We start from the raw sequence: 19,531 nt of genomic DNA on the forward strand, positions 1-19,531 counted from the left end.
ATGAGGTGGAGTAAAAGCTATAATGGTGTGCATATTCACTATATGCAAGTTATTGAAATTATAACAACTAATTAAGTACAATGGTGCAGACAGTAAAATTAAGATGAAGTTCTTCTTGTGTGCAAGGTTATTGAAGTATAACACTAATTAGAGTACAATGGTGACAGTAACAAGAAGATAGATGAGAGTGAACTGCTACTATAACTCTATATATTAGAAAATATTGTAAAATTGGCATCTTGCTTTTCTATAACTGAAACGATATGCAGCTGTGTTTTTTCTTTTCCTAATTACGTAAGTTTTTTTCGTTTACTCCAAGTCTGTCCAACACTCGCTAAAACCACCAATGTTGTATTAATCCATGCTGAAAGTAGTCCCAAAAGATGGATTATTTCCTCCTGTTTAAGAAAAACATTGGCTATAACCTACAGTGCCTAGTTGTTGAAGAATTTATTTTCCAGTCCTTAAATTTTAATTAGATTTGTTGTCAAAATCAAAATATTATTACATGTAGCTGGCTTTTTATCCAAAGCAACTTGCAATCATGCTACATTCATGCACAGCTAGAGGGAGCAATCCAGGATGTCTTGCTCAACAACACATCGACTAGGGCGAGGATTGAACAGTCAACCCCCTGATTGACAGACGGACCTGCCAACGCCAAGGGCAAGGACTGGCAACTCTTAGCCAAACTCCCCCAGATGGGGATCGGTGAGTGTGATCTCATTCTCTCTTCTGAGATGGCGTGATGTCTGAATACTTTTTTTCTTTCTCCGTAATGGCCACGCCCGCAATAGTGACAATGTGCTACGAGCGTAATGGCCACCGCCAAGTATGACAATGTGCTGCGAGCGCTTAACCTGTTAACCCGTTAACGGACGTGGCTTAAGATCATCATCCTGTAATTGAATGAATGTGTAGTGTGTGTGTGTGTGCATTGTGGTTTTGTTAATTATAACACTACATCCTTTAAAGGAATAATGTGTCTAATCAACCGCATCATTACTATTTCTGTCACAGTCTGTCGAAGATATATATTGTTCATCACTTCTTCTTTTTTTATACTTTATTGATATCTTAATTTTTATTGTATCTGTTAGTAAGTTTACAACTGTAAAGAAGAAAACAGGAAAGTAAAACAGAAGTATATAAAAAAAATGATGACAAATAATAACAATGGCATAACAAAATACAAAATGATTATAATAATAATGAATAATAAAACAACCACCCACAGACCCACCCGCCCGGCCGGCCTTCACATTCTTTCACATAGTTTGCGTAGAACAATATTGTAAAACTAAAGTTAAGTAATTATGTTTAGTTACATTTAGTCAGACGGATAATGGCAGAGGACCAGATACGTACATACACATTACCAGATGTGTCTCATTCAGTGGGCAACATGGACAGATATTGAAAATATAAAATGAAAAGTTGCCTTTTCTTAGAAAAGTCTAGTCATGTTTGTCCATTTTCATAGTGTTAGAATATGCAATAATGATGAATCTAAGAATTATTCAAATCCAGTTGTTGTGTTTGGCCGGTCTGATCCGGTAGCAGCTGTGATCTCCTGTTCAGTGCATGATTCATGAAACGCTGGTATCTAAGAGTCCTTCGGGGGTCCAAAATATCCAGATAAGTTTTCCTCTCCAAGTTGTGCGGCGTTGAACCGCGAGCCCGATGTGACCAATGGCTGCAGCCTTTCATGTTGCTTGTTGTTTTTCCTCCTTGTGCAGCATCAGGCAGCGGCAATTGCCGGCAGGATCGCCCTGCTGGATCCAGAGAAACATTGAGACATTGTACCGGGCATAACAACAACGGTAGTAACCTCTCTTTCTTTAATTTTTGCAGCACCTGATAATTAAATCCCAACCAGATTGTGTTTGCCAGTAATTACTCCTCATTTGTGATGCTAATTTATTCTCTATATGTGTTGATAATTCTAAAAGGTCACACCTTTTTTGTTTTGTCTACATGTAGAACCAGATGGTTTTGTTTACTCCACCAAGACAATTTGTGTTAAATATTTATTTTGTTACTGACCAATATAATAAGTGGATTGTATAATAATCTAGTGAAAGGAACCGAAGGACACATTTTCTTTTATTATTGATTAAGGACTGATGTTTAGAATTAGGTCTTTATACTGTGCATTCTCTAATTAGCTATACTTATTTCAAACTATATTTTACTTATTATATAGTCATATTTGAAATGTTAATCACTTCGTCCTGCTCAAAATAACACAACACTTATTTGGAATTATACCTTTAACGGCATGTAATTGTTATATGTGGTTTAAACAGGAATTCACATTTAGTCTAAATCACTCAAAGCGTCAACAGTTTGTGGCAACATCTGGACGATGGACAAATTGAGGTTGGGTGGGTGGATGGAGAGACATTATTGATCCTAATTTGGGAAAATATTGTATGACAGCAGCAGGTTGTACAGGCTATATAATAATGTAACGGACTGAGGGAATGTTATGTTATAAATGTTATGTTCCGGATGTAAGTGAACGTCTCACGAGCTGGTAGCTGTGAGGCGTGTCTGTGATTGGACAGCGAGTGATGTTGTTGTGTGTGTGTTGTTGTGTTACGACTCGTTCGGAGCAGAGCTATGACCCGGAGCAGACGTGAAGCTGGTTTGGAGGTTTTCACGGCGTTTTGCGGGGGTTTTGGCGAGGCGCGTGAAGACCAACAGTAGCTTGTTCTATGTTCTCTGAATAAACACCCTATAAGCCATCTCGTCTCTCATGGCGTTCCTGACCCAGGGTCGCTACATTTGGTGTCAGAAGTAAAACTTTAGCTATCATCAACATCGCCACGCGAGGTAGCAGCAGAAGCTAAGTGGCTAGCAGCTACAAAACGCCACACCGTTGAGAAACATGGCGTCGGGGAGCCGTCTCAAGATTAAACGGGAAGGAGAAAGTGGCGAACGGAAATTGCCAGCGCAGCCGAGGCCTGGCAGCGGGCACCGAGGCGGGTAAAAGAAATGACCGCTAGGATGGCTGCGGAGGCTGGCTTTGAACCGGGGGCGGTGAGGAAATGGCGGCCGTAGAGGAATAACCGCCGCCCAGGAAGGGACATGACTGAGCACACGGAGACACGGAGAGAAGCTATTGCGTCCACAATAAAGACCCCCAGATATGACGGTAAATCCAACTGGGAAGCTTTTCATGCACAATTTGAACTATTAGCCCATGCCAGTAGATGGTCCACTGAAGTAAAAGCTCTCCAGTTAGCGATGTGCCTCACGGGTGACGCTTTATCAAGCCTGCTGCTGCTGAGTCCTGATGATCGGAGTGATTATGATGCACTAATTGGGGCTCTAAAGCGACGATTTGGACAATGCTCTGCCACTAGCCTGCTCCGCTCTGAACTATGCAGCAGACAGCAACGGCCAGAGGAGCCGCTGAGGGAGCTCGCTAATGACATTGAGGGGCTTGTTCACCGCACCTCGCCCACATGCCCTCGTCCATCCAGAGTGAGCTAGCGAGGGACCATTTCCTCCAGGCCCTGCTGCCAGCTGACCTGCGCATCCAGACACTACTCGCTCACCCTGGGTCGCTCCAGGAGGCTTTGGAGTCAGCAACGGAGAGAGATGCTGTGTGCTGGCGCCATGGGTAAAGTGGTTGAAAAAGCACCAAAGGGAGCGCTGCTTGTGAGACGGAAGGAGTTGGCGCAGCCTGCCTGGGTGGGGAGCTAACCCAGCTAGTGAGGCTGCCACTTGAGAGATGAGAGGCAAGACAAGCCACGACCAAGAGTCTGCTGGGGTGTGGCCAGCCTGGCCACCTGATCCGACACTGCCCCGTGCCACCGCGAACAAGGGAAGGCAGGGGACCGCATAATCGGGACGATGTGACCGGCTGGCACTCTGTCCCAGCCCCTCTAATTAACGGCTACGCAACCGTCCGACCAAATAAGGGCAACCAGACCACGGAGGATTTTGATGGTCAGCTAGGCGACTAGTGGTGCTGGGTCGAACATGGATAGGAGACTGTTGGTATACAATGCTCACCATTGGAGGGACATGCTGCTCTGCACTGGTAGACACAGGTTCGTCAGCAACCCTGGTGAGGCCCGATGTGGTGACAAATGGAACTGATATTTTTCCCACTATCGTGAAACTGCAGTCCGTCACCGGGGAGCGAACTCCTATGGTTGGGGAAGCAATAGTGACTCTGGGCCTGGGGAAAAAGTCTATCCGCTGCCCGGTGTGGGTTGCTAACCTGGAGGACTGTATACTGGGACTGGATGTTCTCGGGGCATTGGACTGTGTCATCGACACAAAGAGAGGAACTCTCACGTTCCCTGATGGTCATGTCATCCAGATGTGGCGCCAGCCACCCCGGCCTGGCTGTGTTGCGACCCACACCGTTGCCACACTGACGGCTGAGACAACACATGATGCTGCCCCTAGCTGCATCCCTTCAAATGAGCTATCCACACTGCCCTCCACCCTGCCAGCTGCTGAGTTGCACCCACCCCCAGCCTCTGTCCGGCCAGCTACAAGTCCACACACACAGGTGACAAACGCCTCTCCACCTGACGACCGTGAAAGAGTCTTGGCAGTGAAGGAGGTCTGGCAGGCAAACTGTGGTGGTCTGACTCCTAGCGAACAAGACCTGTTGTGGCAGCTGCTTCTTGAGTTCAAGGACTGTTTTTCAATGTCGGAGGACGATGTGGGCCGCACAGATCTCATCCAGCATGACATCGAAACAGGAGATGCACGGCCGATTAGGATGAGACCTCGACGCCTCCCACTGGCCAGGCAGGCTGCGGCAGACAAAGCCCTGCAAGAGATGCAGCGAGCGGGAATCATCGAGCCTTCCACCAGCCCCTGGGCCTCGGCGATCGTCATGGTCCCCAAGAAGCAGAAGGAGGCGTGGCGTTTCTGTGTGGACTACAGGCCCCTCAACAAAGTGACAAAAGGACTCCTACCCCCTTCCACGGATCGGCGAGGCCCCCGACACGGTGGCAGGGTCAGCCTGGTACTCCTCTTTGGACCTTCGGGCGGTATTGGCAGGTCCCTCTCAGCCCTGAAGCGAGGCCAAAACTGCCTTCATCACGAATGGGGGCTTGTGGCAGTTTAAAGTCCTTCCGTTTGGCCTCTGCAATGCTCCTGCCACGTTCGAGAGGCTAATGGACAGGGTACTCGCTGGTATCCCTCGGCAGGAGTGTGTTGTGTACCTGGACGACATACTGGTGCATGGTGACTCCTTCCAGGCGGCTCTCGAGGCCCTGAGGCGGGTGCTGGAGAGAGTGGCAGCAGCAGGTCTAAAGCTGCACCCACAGAAATGCTCCTTCATGCAACAGGAGGTCACATTTCTGGGGCACAAGCTGGGGGGCGGTGTCGGCACCATGGATGATAAAGTGCAGGCGGTGAAGGATTGGCCTACCCCAACACTGTGCAGGACCTGAAAAGCTTCCTGGGCCTGGCCTCCTACTATAGGAAGTTTGTGAGGTTTTCCTGCATAGCTGTACCACTGTTCCGCCTGCTGCAAAAAGGGGTGGTGTTTGATTGGACAGAGGAGTGCCATGCAGCGTTCACTTCACTGCAGAGAGCCCTTGTGGAGGCCCCAGTCCTCTCACCGCCTGACCTCACCCTGCCTTTTATCCTCGACACGGACGCCAGTAATGCAGGCGCAGGTGCTGTGCTGGCCCAAGTGACTCCTGAAGGAGAGAGAGTGGTGGCGTATCACAGCAGACAGTTCAACAAGGCTGAACGCCGCTACTGTGTCACGAGACGGGAGCTGCTTGCTATGGTCTGTGCCATCCGACATTTCAGATATTACCTTGGGGGCCTCCACTTCACAGTCCGGACCGACCACTCTGCCTTACAGTGGCTCATGTCTTTTAAGGAGCCAGAAGGCCAGCTGGCACGCTGGATTGAGGAGCTACAGGCGTATGATTTCACTGTGGTCCACAGACCGGGGGCACGCCACGGAAATGCTGACGCCAGCTCCGCCCCGGCCTTGCAGCGCTGATGGCTGCAACTACTGTGAGAAAAGAGAGGCGCAGGAAGAAGGCGGCTGCAACCTGGTGTGAAATGTGCTGCCGTGGGACGGTGGGCACGCCAGCGGGCCATGGACTGACAGCTGTGGACGCAGCAGAGTGGGGGTGCAAACAGGAAGAGGATGTCGACATAAGGCCAGTGCTCGCTTGGGTGGGATCCCAACAGCGACCACCTTGGGGAGAGGTTACCATGTGTTCTCGAGCCACAAAGGGACTCTGGTCAATTTTTCAAGCCCTGCGACTGCGTGATGGTGTACTGCAGAGGGGGTGGAAAGAGCCGGCGACTGGAGAGACACAGTGGCAAGTGGTGGTGCCCAGGGCTCTGAGAGAGACAGTGCTGCGGGCAATGCATGGAGCTCCGGGATCTGGTCACTTGGTGGTCAAGACCCTCCGTCGCCTCCGCCAGGGGTTCTACTGGGGCCAACATAGGCGGGATGTGGAGGACTACTGCCGCCGCTGCGACAGCTGCACAGCGAAGAAAGGCCCTGCAGACAGATCTCATGCCCAGCTCCAGCAGTTTCCGGCTGGGTGTCCCATGGAGAGGGTGGGGATTGATGTTCTTGGACCGTTTCCTCACTCAGAGAGGGGCAACCGCTACATCCTCACTGCCATGGACTAGTTTACTAAGTGGCCCGGCGACTGCATGCCGAACCAGGAGGCAGAGACGATTGTGGATGCTCTGGTGGGGGAATGTTCAGCAGATTTGGGGCCCTGAAGTCATCCACACAGATCAGGGCAGAAACTTTGAGTCCCGTGTCTTCGCCGCCATGTGTGACAAACTGGGATCCCACAAAACCCGCACGACACCTCCATCCACAGGCGATGGGCTGGTCGAGAGGTTCAACCGCACGCTGGCACAACAGCTGGCCATAGTGGCAGCTAAACATCAACGCGACTGGGACGACCACGTGCCTCTGGTGCTGATGGCTTACAGGTCTGCGGTGCAGGACTCCACTTCCTGCTCTCCTGCCCTTCTCATGCTCGGCAGAGAAATCCGGACGCCAGGAGATGATGATGGGAAACCTCCTGGCGCCCTCGGGTCCCCCGGGGCTCGACTATGCTCGGAAACTCCAGGACCGCTTGGAGTCGGCCCACGAGTTTGCCAGGAACCAGATGCGCAGTGCGGGCGTAAGGCAAAGAGGAACTACGATGTGCACGTTAGAGGCGCCATTTTGAAGTCGGAGAGCTGGTCTGGGTGTATAGCCCTCAGAGGAAGAAGGGCAGGTGCCCAAAGCTCGACAGTGAGTGGGTGGGGCCCTGCCGAGTCCTGGAGAGACTTGGAGAGGTGGTGTACAGGGTCCAACTGCCACCACGAGGAAGGAAAGTCGCTCTGCATCGAGACAGGCTGGCCTACGCCCCCTACGGGCACATCCACCCCATCAGGACAAGAGCCTGGGGCACGGGGAACCCTGGACTCAGCCCAGACTACCCCAAACCCTTCCCAATGGGCCCAGCCTTTCGGCCGCCTTCACAGGCTCTTAGTGTCCCTGGCCCCGCCCTCCTTCCCGTCCCTGCCCTTGGTCCCAGCGTCCCTTAACCCCTTTTCCTTCTCCCCAGCGCCGACGGCAGCCGAGGAACCGCAGGCCCCTGACCACCTGAGAGACTTTGTTTGCCTCGAGGGCGAGGGACTTTGTGGGGGGAGGGTAGTGTAACGGACTGAGGGAATGTTATGTTATAAATGTTATGTTCCGGATGTAAGTGAACGTCTCACGAGCTGGTAGCTGTGAGGCGTGTCTGTGATTGGACAGCGAGTGATGTTGTTGTGTGTGTGTTGTTGTGTTACGACTCGTTCGGAGCAGAGCTATGACCCGGAGCAGACGTGAAGCTGGTTTGGAGGTTTTCACGGCGTTTTGCGGGGGTTTTGGCGTAGGCTACGGCCAACAGTAGCTTGTTCTATGTTCTCTGAATAAACACCCTATAAGCCATCTACGTCTCGTAGCGTTCCTGACCCAGGGTCGCTACAATAAGAACAATATATACACAGTAAGACAGTATACATAAACATTAAAGATATCGATAGAATACAGAATGTAAAGAATATGTAAGAATACACACCATGTGATGAATTTACACCATGCAGCAACCTCCGTGTTTGAAAAGTGAAGACGGGTCTTGTAGGAGCTGTCAGTAAAATCAACGCACATTCTTTTCTTAGTGTCACTTCCATACTTTCTTTTATTTGCAGAACAGCAACATAAACATAAATTAAACTCATATTTTACAGAAAATCCTGGATTCATCTTAAATGCGGTTCTTAATATGCGCTTCCTAATATGCGATTGAGAAATAGTATGCCCTTCTGCTCTCTTGCTAAACCTCAGGTGACGTCTACATATAGTTAACGCCCCCTGATGTCATCATTGCATCATCATCGTCATCAACTTAATCATAGCAATATATCAGCATGATCAATAGTGTTTAAGCAAAATTGTATCTATGGGTAGAGGCACGATTACAATTTACAAATCTGTGTAACAGATCTTATACTACCATTCTCTCGACTGACTACCATGGGGCTCTTCTGATTCCCTTTGTAAACATTGTAAACATGAGTTTATGGCCGTTTATCAATTCCAAGTACGCTGAGTAGAGACTTGTGTACTTTTGGAGTTTGGACTTTGGAGTTTGGTCTTGGGAGTCCTTGGGAGGAGGGAGAATGGTCTTTCTGCGATTGGAACAGCACCTTACTTGATGACGTCACCACTTCAGCTGTTCTTGCTCATGAGTTTACTCCAATTATTCACTGTAAATAAAAAATTTCAGTCAAACTAATATGACAACCCTGCTTTTTTCATTATCCTTTAAATACAATTATTTTATTCTGAATTGTGTGTGTGGAGATATATATATATATATATACAGTATATATATATATTTATTGATTTATCAACAAACAATTAAAAATAAAATAATCATACACATATCATTGTGTATATATATTGTGTAAAAAATAAAAACATATAAATATATATGTGTAGATATATATAATTATATTTAATTAAAATATTAAGTTATGAATTTAACCCTCAGTCACTGATTTAACGTTATCTGTGAATAAATAATAAACTCTTTCTGCTAGTTAGATCCTCCAAAACCCAATTATTATATCTCATGTTTAACCGCTACGGAGACATCAGAGCCAGCGGAGCATTTAAAGAAGTCCTGTCGCGATCAGGCTGCTCTCAGCGGCCACAGAGCGCTGACCGCCCGGCGCTGCGGAGCTCGGAGCTCACTGAGCGAGCAGAACCTCAAATCTACGACGCAGATCTTTATTAGGCTGAATCATAACAAACCGACCACAGATTTGATGCTTAAACTACAAACTGCTCGCCTGAAAACATCTTCAAATTATACTGCGACTCAACAACAGTAGTATGAAGAAAAGTCAACTGTCGGTTGTTTATTTTCTCCTCCGGTATTATTTCTTGTTGCTGGTGGGAAATGCATTCTGGGATATCAGCTGGCCAGAGTACGCACACGTCTCCTCTGATGCAAGCAGACTTTAAATTCGAACATGTCCTCGGACTGCGACTGATGACGTTTCACGAGTCCTCGAGAACACAAGTAGCCTCCAGAGAAGAATGCTGATTGATTAACGCCCTATGTCTCAATCTCTAATTTCGAGTCTTCAATACAGCATGATCTTCATTTAGTAAATTAAGCTCCATTTAGAGTCAAATAAACCATTTATAATCAGGGTATGCTTTTACTACCAGAGTGTTGTTGGGTCAGGGAGATGTCTGGTTGTTTTCCTCTTCGAACTTGAACCCTTTCACAGTATTTCTTTTGCTACATCAAAGTTAGTTGTGAGCATTTTGGTTGCCTATAAACTCCTCAGTGTGTCACTTCTAGTTATAAAAAACAAATGCCAACAGCAAAACAATGCAGAACTCAAGGCTTCGAGATGGTAATCTATAACATAAATGTAGGATAACATACTATATGCATCAGCAAAGATCAAATGAGGTGGAGTAAAAGCTATAATGGTGTGCATATTCACTATGTGCAAGGTTATTGAAGTATAACAACTAATTAGAGTACAATGGTGCAGACAGTAAATGTTAAAGATGAGAGTTCCTTGTGGAACTGCTACTATAACTCTATATATTAGAAAATATTGTAAAATTGGCATCTTGCTTTTCTATAACTGAAACGATATGCAGCTGTGTTTTTTCTTTGTCCTAATTACGTAAGGTTTTTCCGTTACTCCCCAAGTCTGTCCAACACTCGCTAAACCACCAATGTTGTATTAATCCATGCTGAAAGTAGTCCCAAAAGATGGATTATTTCCTCCTGTTTAAGAAGTAACATTGGCTAATACCTACAGTGCCTAGTTGTTGAAGGAATTTAGTTTCTTCAGTCCTTAAATTAGATTTGTTGTCAAAATCAAAATATTATTACATGTAGCTGACGCTTTTATCCAAAGCAACTTGCAATCATGCTACATTCATGCACAGCTAGAGGGAGCAATCCAGGATGTCTTGCTCAACAACACATCGACTAGGGCGAGGATTGAACAGTCAACCCCCTGATTGACAGACGGACCTGCTAACCACTGACCCACAGCCACCCACAAAATCAAACTATATTATAACATGAAAATGATGCTTGAAGGACAACAGTTTGAGAACTACAGGCCTTGTTTTCCATGCTTTAAAATCACCCTCAACACCACTCTCTCAAAACAAATGAGAGCAATTTAATGTGTTAACAGAATCAGTTTTATTCGTGATGCAGATCCGAAGCCAATGTTCCTGTATTCCTCCTCCTGTGAACTTTGTTAATCCAGTCTTGTTTGCTCCTCTACAGAAACCTGGGTTATTTTTCAAAGCAGCGGAGTCCGTCGGCAGTCATCCTGAGCCTGTGGGAGGCTCGCCACCAGGACACCGCTGACCTTGACTCCCTAGCCAGCGCCCTCGAGGAGATTGGCAAGATCCACTCCAAAAACTCCCCCAAGGACCAGGACGAGCCGGAGTCCGACTTCAATCACGTACAAGCGGGTGGCGTCTGTGCAACGGGCACGCTAACAACAAATCAGATGACGGAGGACTCTGCTCCGGAATATACGGGCTGAGAGAAAAGAGAAAAACTGACAAACTGAGGCATATATATTATCTGCGAATGGCAACACAGCCGGTGATGGACGACACACTGTGGCCGCACGCCGGAAGGTCAAGAGGTTGTGAATAGACGGCGTGAGCATTCAATGTGTTGACCAAATTCCAAACAGATGGAGGTGAGGCAGTACCAGCTGTGGATCTATCCCCTCTCCTATAAGAATCTGACTAAGAATGGACTGTAAATCTTTTTCTGCCTTGCCACTCTATTTTAAGTTAATTTTTAATGTATTTGTTGTAAAAGCTGCCTCTTCTCATATCTTCATTTCCCAGCTCAGAAGGTGAGCGGGGTATTTCCCTACCTTAAAGTGCACATTACAGTGTTTTCTTAATTTGTGTTAGAAGAGATGGGAGAAGCCCCCCCCCCCCCTCTCCAACCGCCTCCCGTCCTTTTCCAAACTGGTCCACACAGCAGCTGGACATATTTGCATAGAAGTTCTCATCTGCAAATAAGGCAACAACAGTGGCGTCATTTCAGGCCCACCTGATCTAATGTTTTTTTTTCAAACATTCCTGTGTCAACAAATGAATGAGGACTTTAGAAGCTACTTTTCTGACGTCCAATATTATATTTTTAAAAAGGAAGCTGCAGATTGCTTAAATGTTGTGATTGTTAACTTTCAAAGCCAAGTATCTTGAAATGCTCCCATTTTCACCTCTTTAAAAAAGTCTTCAAAGAAATCTAGTCTATAGGGAGTTTAGCACTTCTGATAGACAACCAGTGTAAAAAAACAACAACAAAAATAGGAAAAAAATACAATATGAGCCCCAGTCTAATCCTGACCTAATTTGTGTTAGGATACAGATAAAAACATGGTTGTGGTGTGATGTGGCAGAGTGAGATTTCTAACCGTGGCATTACAGTTCATTACAGTTTCCTCCGCCTGTTTCCTCCCACTAACAGCCATCACACAGAGCGTATATCAGACCCTGACACACCCGGCTGCCTCCACCACCAACTCCCCGCACCCCCCAACAAACATGCAGAAGCGCACATTTATATTTTTTCGGCCACAGAGGTCATGTGCACACAGACTGGGAGTTTGCATATTGTCCAATAAACAGTAAAAGGAATACTGATGGTTACATATCATAATAAAGATGCATCATAGTGGAAGAATGTTCTAAGCATGTGAAGGTTGTGAAATCTAAAAAGCAAAACACATTTTGTTTTAACTTCTGAAGTAATGGTAAATTAAAGGCTGGCTGACATGTAGACATTCCCAGTTTAATCATCATGAACAGGGGTCCCCAAACTAAATCACATCGTTGTTAACGTACGGGTACTTTGTTAGCATCGCTACACCGTGCAGCGTGACAGCAGCAGATGTAGCGGACTAACATTCAAGCTATCCCAAACGCTGTGGACATCTGAACGCTGATTGGCCGAGACTCGACACGTCCCATCAAAGATGTTCTATTGCGAAGAGCACCACTTCACATTTTCTCCGCGTCTCACTGCAATCTCAATGGCAGCGGGCCAGGTGAAAAAAATAATAAATCGGAACGCGTCTCTGGTATTGTTCAGGGGGCCGGTCCAAATGGGGAGGCGGGCCGGATGCGGCCCGCGGACCGTAGTTTGGGGACCACTGATCATGAAGGACGATATCATATTGTTAAACTAAATTGGTTATAGTTAAGAAAAACCTTAACATTTTAAACTTTTGAAAAAGGTACAGTGTGTAGCATCTGAATAGCAAATTACAAATTTGTCTCAGAGGGCTTTACAATCCGTACAAATACTACATCCCTGTCCCAGGGCCTCACATCGGATCAGGAAAAACTCCCGAAAAAAAACTTTCACAGGGAAAAAAGGGACTTAGCCTTCAGGAGAGCAACAAAGGGGGATCCCTCTCACTGGATTTACAGAAGAAAGAGACGTCATGTGTACAGAATAAACAGAGTTAAAGAGTTACATAAACATGTTCAATGAATATGATGGAAATTATGAATATTGAGTAGTAGGCATGGACCATGATCCAGATTTACATAATCCATGAAACAGTAGGAGGTAGAGAGGGGGAGGGGCATCAGCAGGGCCATGGCAGTAGGCCGGCTCACCAGGCAGGAGGCATCGCGAAAGAGGCCGGACCAATGAGGTCAGCCTTTGAGGCAGAAGGCACAAAGAAGGAGGCAGGGCCGTTGGGAAGGAGGCCAGGTCCAGGCCAGGGGCTGGATGCAGGAAGCAGGGGCAAGGAGTCAGGAGCCAGGACCTGCTTCAGACACAGCCAGGTCCAATGGACCCTATGAAATGTGAAATCACAAAGGTTCCGGGGAGGAAGCAGAGTTAGTAAGAGGCGTACATTTGTCCATAAGGAGAGAGTAGAAGAAAGAGGGGCTCAGTGTATTCTAAAATGTCACTCAGCACATATGGAACAAGGGACCAAACCACCGATGTTGTGATTTGAGTACAACCCGCTCTATTAGTGAGCTAATTTGGTAACAACCGAATAAGTGGCTGGTGCACGGTTCTGCAGTCTCACATCCCCACAGCTACTGTAGAAAGATTGCAACATGGCGCACTTCGCGAAGAGAACCCTTGCTTCATTTGTAGATGAAGAGCTAATTCAAAGCTAACGTGAACACGATGCTTAGTTCTAATAAATAAAATCAGTTTGAATTATTAAATTCCATTTCTGCTAATAGCTCTCCTGAAATACTACACTCTACCCTTTTAAGCAATTTTCAGATGTTGTTATTATGCTCTTCTGAACTAGTCAAGCTCTAGCTAGCTATTTGGATACATTCATGCAACATACATATAAATCAAATGTGGATTTAAACTTTTTACAAGAAATACATTCAGAAACAATATCCAATATTTATGCTACTGATATGTTTACATATTGTTTCTCAAATCACAGTGGATCTCTGCCAGAGGGATGCATGCTTGGTGAAAAAGGCCTCACAAATTATGAAAGAACACATTCTCTCACTTTACCCCTGGATGCATCCAACCATGCATTTTGTTTTTGAGATATCTGCCCCGGAGATGTCTGCCTCCATCTTCGCTCACAGTTTTGAGAGATTGCATTGGAAATAATTAACAGCAAGATATCCAGAAACAATGGGCCAGATCCTCTAGAAAATTCACAGGAGTTAACAGACTTGTACGTAGAAAACAGTTCCACCATTTAAATTACTGTAGGGCCTACTGTGAAGGCAGATATCTGTAAAGAAAACAAGTAGGCCTATATTTATAGTTCATACAGATCTGGTTTCCTGATATGGTCGTCTAAATATAAAAAATAAACAAAACTGACAAATTGATACTCAAGCAGATGAAAGCTAGCCAGTAAAGCTTATGACAGAAAGGTGTGGAGCTGTAGAGGCGGGTTCAACTCTAAAAAAGACCTGACTGACAGCAGGAGGGAAACGATTGGCATTTCTAAATTTGATATAAACACTGAAATTGAGATTAGCGTCATTAGCACACCATATGTTCCTCTGGGATTCAGCCACACAAGATCACACTAACTTTAGGGGGAAAGCTACATTCATGAATTTACATGTCCACAGTAATAACATGTTTGCCTGAGGTAAAACCACAGTGTAACAGAGACTCCATTCGGCTGCTGCCTCTACTTGCTATAGCCTAGCTAGCTAGACTAGCTGCATCTCAATTTGGATACTTCTGTTAGTAGCCTACATGTGCTGCACTGTGTACACATGATGTACTTGCGTAGTGCGTGAATTTTGACAGGGTAGTGAAGTCTCAAATCCAACATGGCTGTTATGAATTACCGAAATACTTTTTGAAAATATGACCCCTTCCTTTTTTCTTTTTAATGGAAAATTTGCAATTGAAAGGAGCAGTAGCTACCGCCAACATTTGACCGTGATTGTTGCTCGCCAAAATATCTGCCAGCTTGTTTGCTTACTTGACTTGAATTGTATTAAAACTGAATAAAAATAAACGTGATTTTACTTTTGTTTGCTTGTGTGTGCCCCTGGTTCATGTGAGGTGGAACATTTGTTCACAAGTTTAGTGGTTCCTCCTCTTCCGATGGGTAGCCAAGATAGCGGCCACACTCAACTTTTTAACCATTACGAGTCCGCCATCCTGGTACTCAATGTTCATTGCATTTTGTCATACTTTATCAGCAATTGAGACAGAATCATTCTATAACTTGGGGGTACAATTCACATTAACAAGAAAATGCAAAAGTAATGTAGCCTACTTTCTCACAAGAAAAACTTAGTTTCTGTTAAAATAGTGCCTACATTTTACAGGCTGTAGCCACTATTGCAACGCTTTTGAAATATTGTCTCCTTAACGTTTAAAATATATTTAAATGAGAATCATAAAAGAAATGTAAAGCCTAACATTGTATCTGTTATAGTTAGCGGTGAATAAACATACTTGTTTACAATGCATTATTACTGATAAAATATTTAGAATACTAAGAGTGCAGTCAGAGACAAATTACGTCTTCTATGCTGGTCACATCTGGTTTTGGGACTTTTTTTTTTAGATGCATGAGGATGTTCATTTAATGTATTAGTTTATTTAAGACTGGGTTAGTGTACAATAATTGTATTCAAGTTATAGCTATACTCTCATGTTATATTTTCAACAGCAGTTCGACAAAGCTCTTTGCGTTGTTAGGCCGCCATTGATCCTTGGGCATGTATGAAATGCACATATATCAATAAAAAAATTATAAATCCACCTGTAGGACGTAGATTTGACCTTAATGACAACATTAATTAATACACCTATAGTCCCGACCTTAATGACAACATGACTGTCTTTAAACCGTTTTCTAACGTTAGTATTAAACTGACTAAAGGTGATACACTCATACTTTTGGGGATAGTATTCAACTGATTTGTAGCTGTCATTAAGAAAGTACTTTGAGCACATTTTGTTGAACAATGTTTTATGTAGCAGTAGTTGATCATCTGTGTGTCTTGTTGGACTGAACCGTGCAGCATCTTATGAAGTAAACAAACATTAGACGTAATCAAATAATCAAAGCTGCATTTGCATTAGGTATTTATATTCTTTATAGCTTGTGAGTTGTAAAGTCACTTGCTGTTTTAAATTAGAATGGACATCACCGTGTCATCTGCGAACATTTATATCTCGACATCAAGACAGATGATTGACAAATCATTAATCCTGAAAAACAGCGGTCCTTGGATGGACTCTTAAGGTCTCCCAACAGTGGAGTCTGGGAAGGTAGATTGATGACTGTTTATTCTCGTGCAATGTTGTTTGTAGCCCAAATAGGATGACATGAAATTTATTGTGTACATTATGTTGCATTAGTTTTTATGAGAGCACCTTATGATTTACTGCATCAAACACCTTTTTGAACAACTATCCAGCATAATAATGTAGACTTTTATTAATCCCACAAAGTGGAAATTCTTCTCTGCATTTGACCCATGCTTAGTTTTTAAGGAGCAGTGGGCTGCAGTGAAGAGCAACCGGGGGTTCAGGGTCTTGCTCAAGGACACTTCGACATGCAACTATGGGGAGAATGGGGAATCGAACCAGGTACCTTGAGGTTGTCGGACGACCACTCTCCCCATGAGCTACAGCCAAACGCTTTCCTCTATATGCACTCTATACACACCTCTATATAATTATTAACTTGAGGCCAGGACCCACTAAAATGAAAACATGGACATTGCAAAAACTGTCCATTTAGTAACATGACAATGTTAAGCTAAATGTGTGCATACATGTTTGTCTAATTCGATTTTCATTTAATATTTTCTTAATCTGTAAAATATCTTTTTTTTGCATAAAAAATGCTATGTTAGCTTTTAAACAGTGCTGATGAGACAAATGAACAACACGTTACGTACGTTTGTGTTTTATAATTGTCTACTGTAGATCAAATTGAAGATTACTGAGGCAGAGGAGGGTAATATTCGGAGAAAGAAAACGATATTATACATGTATATTATAAAGTCCTATATTTTGAAAAATGAAAAAAGAAATGTCAAAGATGTGTTTTCTCGTCTACAAATATGTATCCTTCAGGCCCTTCCTTTCACTCCGAGGCCATGCTTACCATAAGAACACTACTTTATTTGCAACAAAATTCAAACAGCTGCTGGTGGTTCCAGTTTTTCCACCATTCTGATTTGTACATTTCTTTTCTCGTAATTTTATACTTTATCATTAACTGTAAACACCCACAATTGTGGCTAGTTTTTGGTGTGTTGAATACTTATTAAACAAAAAGAAGCTACCTTTGATTGGTAGCTGCATTCTCCACTTGATATGTATGCCCAGTTGAGTCAATCTTTGCTTTTATCCACTCCGTGGCCTATAAATGCTCACAAATCCTCAAACACTGAGATTATTCTCAGTGCTGATATTCTCAAATGTATAAAGAGTCAGTGAGCTAAAAGGAAATTGTGGGACAATATGGAATCAGAGACCAATTGTTCATCTTCAAATTGGTACCTTCTGACCTGCAGTCAGCTAAACAAACTCAACCCACAATCTCAACACATCTCTTCTAATGTATATTCTGTTGGTGTTTTCCAAGGTGAGAGAGGTGTACACTATGTATTTTGAATATGTTCATCAGTGTTTTTTTTATCAGGAATGATATGGTGACTTTGAATGCATCACTGAGCATAGCTGACCAGACATGTTCATGGCTTCTCATTTCTCTACATCATCTCTATGCATTTCTAATTCTTTAAAATAATGAGCGGGGAAGAAAAGGAATGGGAAAGTTATCCTTTTTTTCTCTCCCCGATATGATTGTTACGTTAATTGTGACTATATGGATTTCCCTTTTAATTCCTGCAAGCAAAGAGTGTTAAAATGGAAATGTTGTTTATGGCTGTAGTTGTGGCGGGAATAAAAGCCACGTGGCATAGTATGAAGAACTATGAAGTCTCCACAGAGTGAAGAGGTTGGGTTGGCCGATGATGCAGGATTTTCAAACAGTATGTATCGTGTGTATCGTGTGTAACTAAAAGGACAATGTTACCGAATGTTACGGAACTTACGTCAATTACATCATGTAGCTTACTTAATGAGGAAACAGACTTAATATTTTTACAGAATCACGATCTTTTCCTAATGTCGTTTTGTTGCCTCAACCTAATAAAAAAAACTGTTTGAAAACTAAGCATACACAATAGATATCACGCCCAATGAATAATGTACTGGTAAATTCCTCAAACAAGAACAATGTATTATTCTGATGATTGAATTATAGCCTATACATTATCAGTTGATAATATGAAGCCAAACAGTTTTCTTTGACTCAACATGCTACTACATTTTGAGTATTTCTTACACTCGGGTGTGCATAGTAAACAACTGGTTATGAGCTTTAGAAACTAAGATACAAAAATGTTGAATTCATATTGGTAACGGCCATGAGTAGCAAGTTATCATCATCATCGTCAAAAAATGAATCCATATATTGCATACCTTCAAGAGTTGGTACTTGACGGGTTGGGAGTGAGAACATACCTAACACTTACCAAGCACCTTCATTCTGGATGCGTTTTCAGCACTGAATGTCATAAAAATGTTGAAATCCAGTTTTGAAAGTAATCTCATACACACATAACACATTTCTTTTAACTTTTTATTTATTGAATTTTTTTTCAGTTTCACTGAACAAAAATGAACGTGACAAAAGATTGTAAAGAACCAAAAGAAAAACTTAAATATTATAGAAAAGAATAATACAAAATTAAAGTACAAATAAAGAAAAGTCAGACCACCAGTAGAAAATATATAGTAAAATATATTGTAAAGTGATCTCATACAATCGTAAACAAACATATCTTTTTTTAAACTTTTTATTTATTGATTTTTTTTCAGTTTCACTGAACAAAAAATCACGTGACAAAAGATTGTAAATGACTAAAAGAAAAACTTAAATAAAATAGAAAAGAATAATAAAAAATTAAAATACAAATAAAGAAAAGACAGACCACCAGTCGAAAATATATAGTACATTAATAGGGGGGTCATCAATTGCTCTTTACAATTTGTTATCAATTCTTTTCAGGTCAGCTGAGAACATTACTCATCTTTTCCCTTGTATACAGTTCATTTTCCCTCGTGTTGTTCGTGAGATCCTGCTTTGATCCTTAAGAGAGTACATTTTTCCATCGAGTATATTTCCTCTACAAACGTATTTTCACTGTGTATACTGCTTTGGTGTAAGGCTAACTATTTCACGAGATAAAAAGTTCGCTGTCCATGACTTTCTGAGCAAGTTGGCCGCATGCTCTTTCTTTTTGGCTTTACACATGGCCTTCAGCTTCATATCACTAGTCTTGTGCCTTGTAACGACTGTAAATGGTGAATGTTGTAAAGTACAGATGCGGATGAAAAAAAAATAAAAAATCACACTGACACTGGTATAGTTAAAAAGTATTTCAGATTATAATATT

General features: G+C 43.5%; 1 protein-coding gene across 1 annotated transcript in view; it reads left to right on the forward strand.

Moving 5' to 3' along the window:
• Window positions 1-15,073, forward strand: part of unc5db (unc-5 netrin receptor Db) — a 283,470-nt gene extending 268,397 nt beyond the window's left edge. Inside the window, exon 16 of the mRNA XM_056418402.1 lies at window positions 10,833-15,073. Coding sequence (XP_056274377.1) covers window positions 10,833-11,097 — 265 coding nt within the window. The 3' untranslated portion in view covers window positions 11,098-15,073. The remainder of the gene's footprint in view (window positions 1-10,832) is intronic.
• Window positions 15,074-19,531: the final 4,458 nt, after the last annotated feature.

The sequence above is a fragment of the Pseudoliparis swirei genome, chromosome 7 (assembly GCF_029220125.1).
Source record: "Pseudoliparis swirei isolate HS2019 ecotype Mariana Trench chromosome 7, NWPU_hadal_v1, whole genome shotgun sequence".
Lineage (NCBI taxonomy): Eukaryota > Metazoa > Chordata > Actinopteri > Perciformes > Liparidae > Pseudoliparis > Pseudoliparis swirei.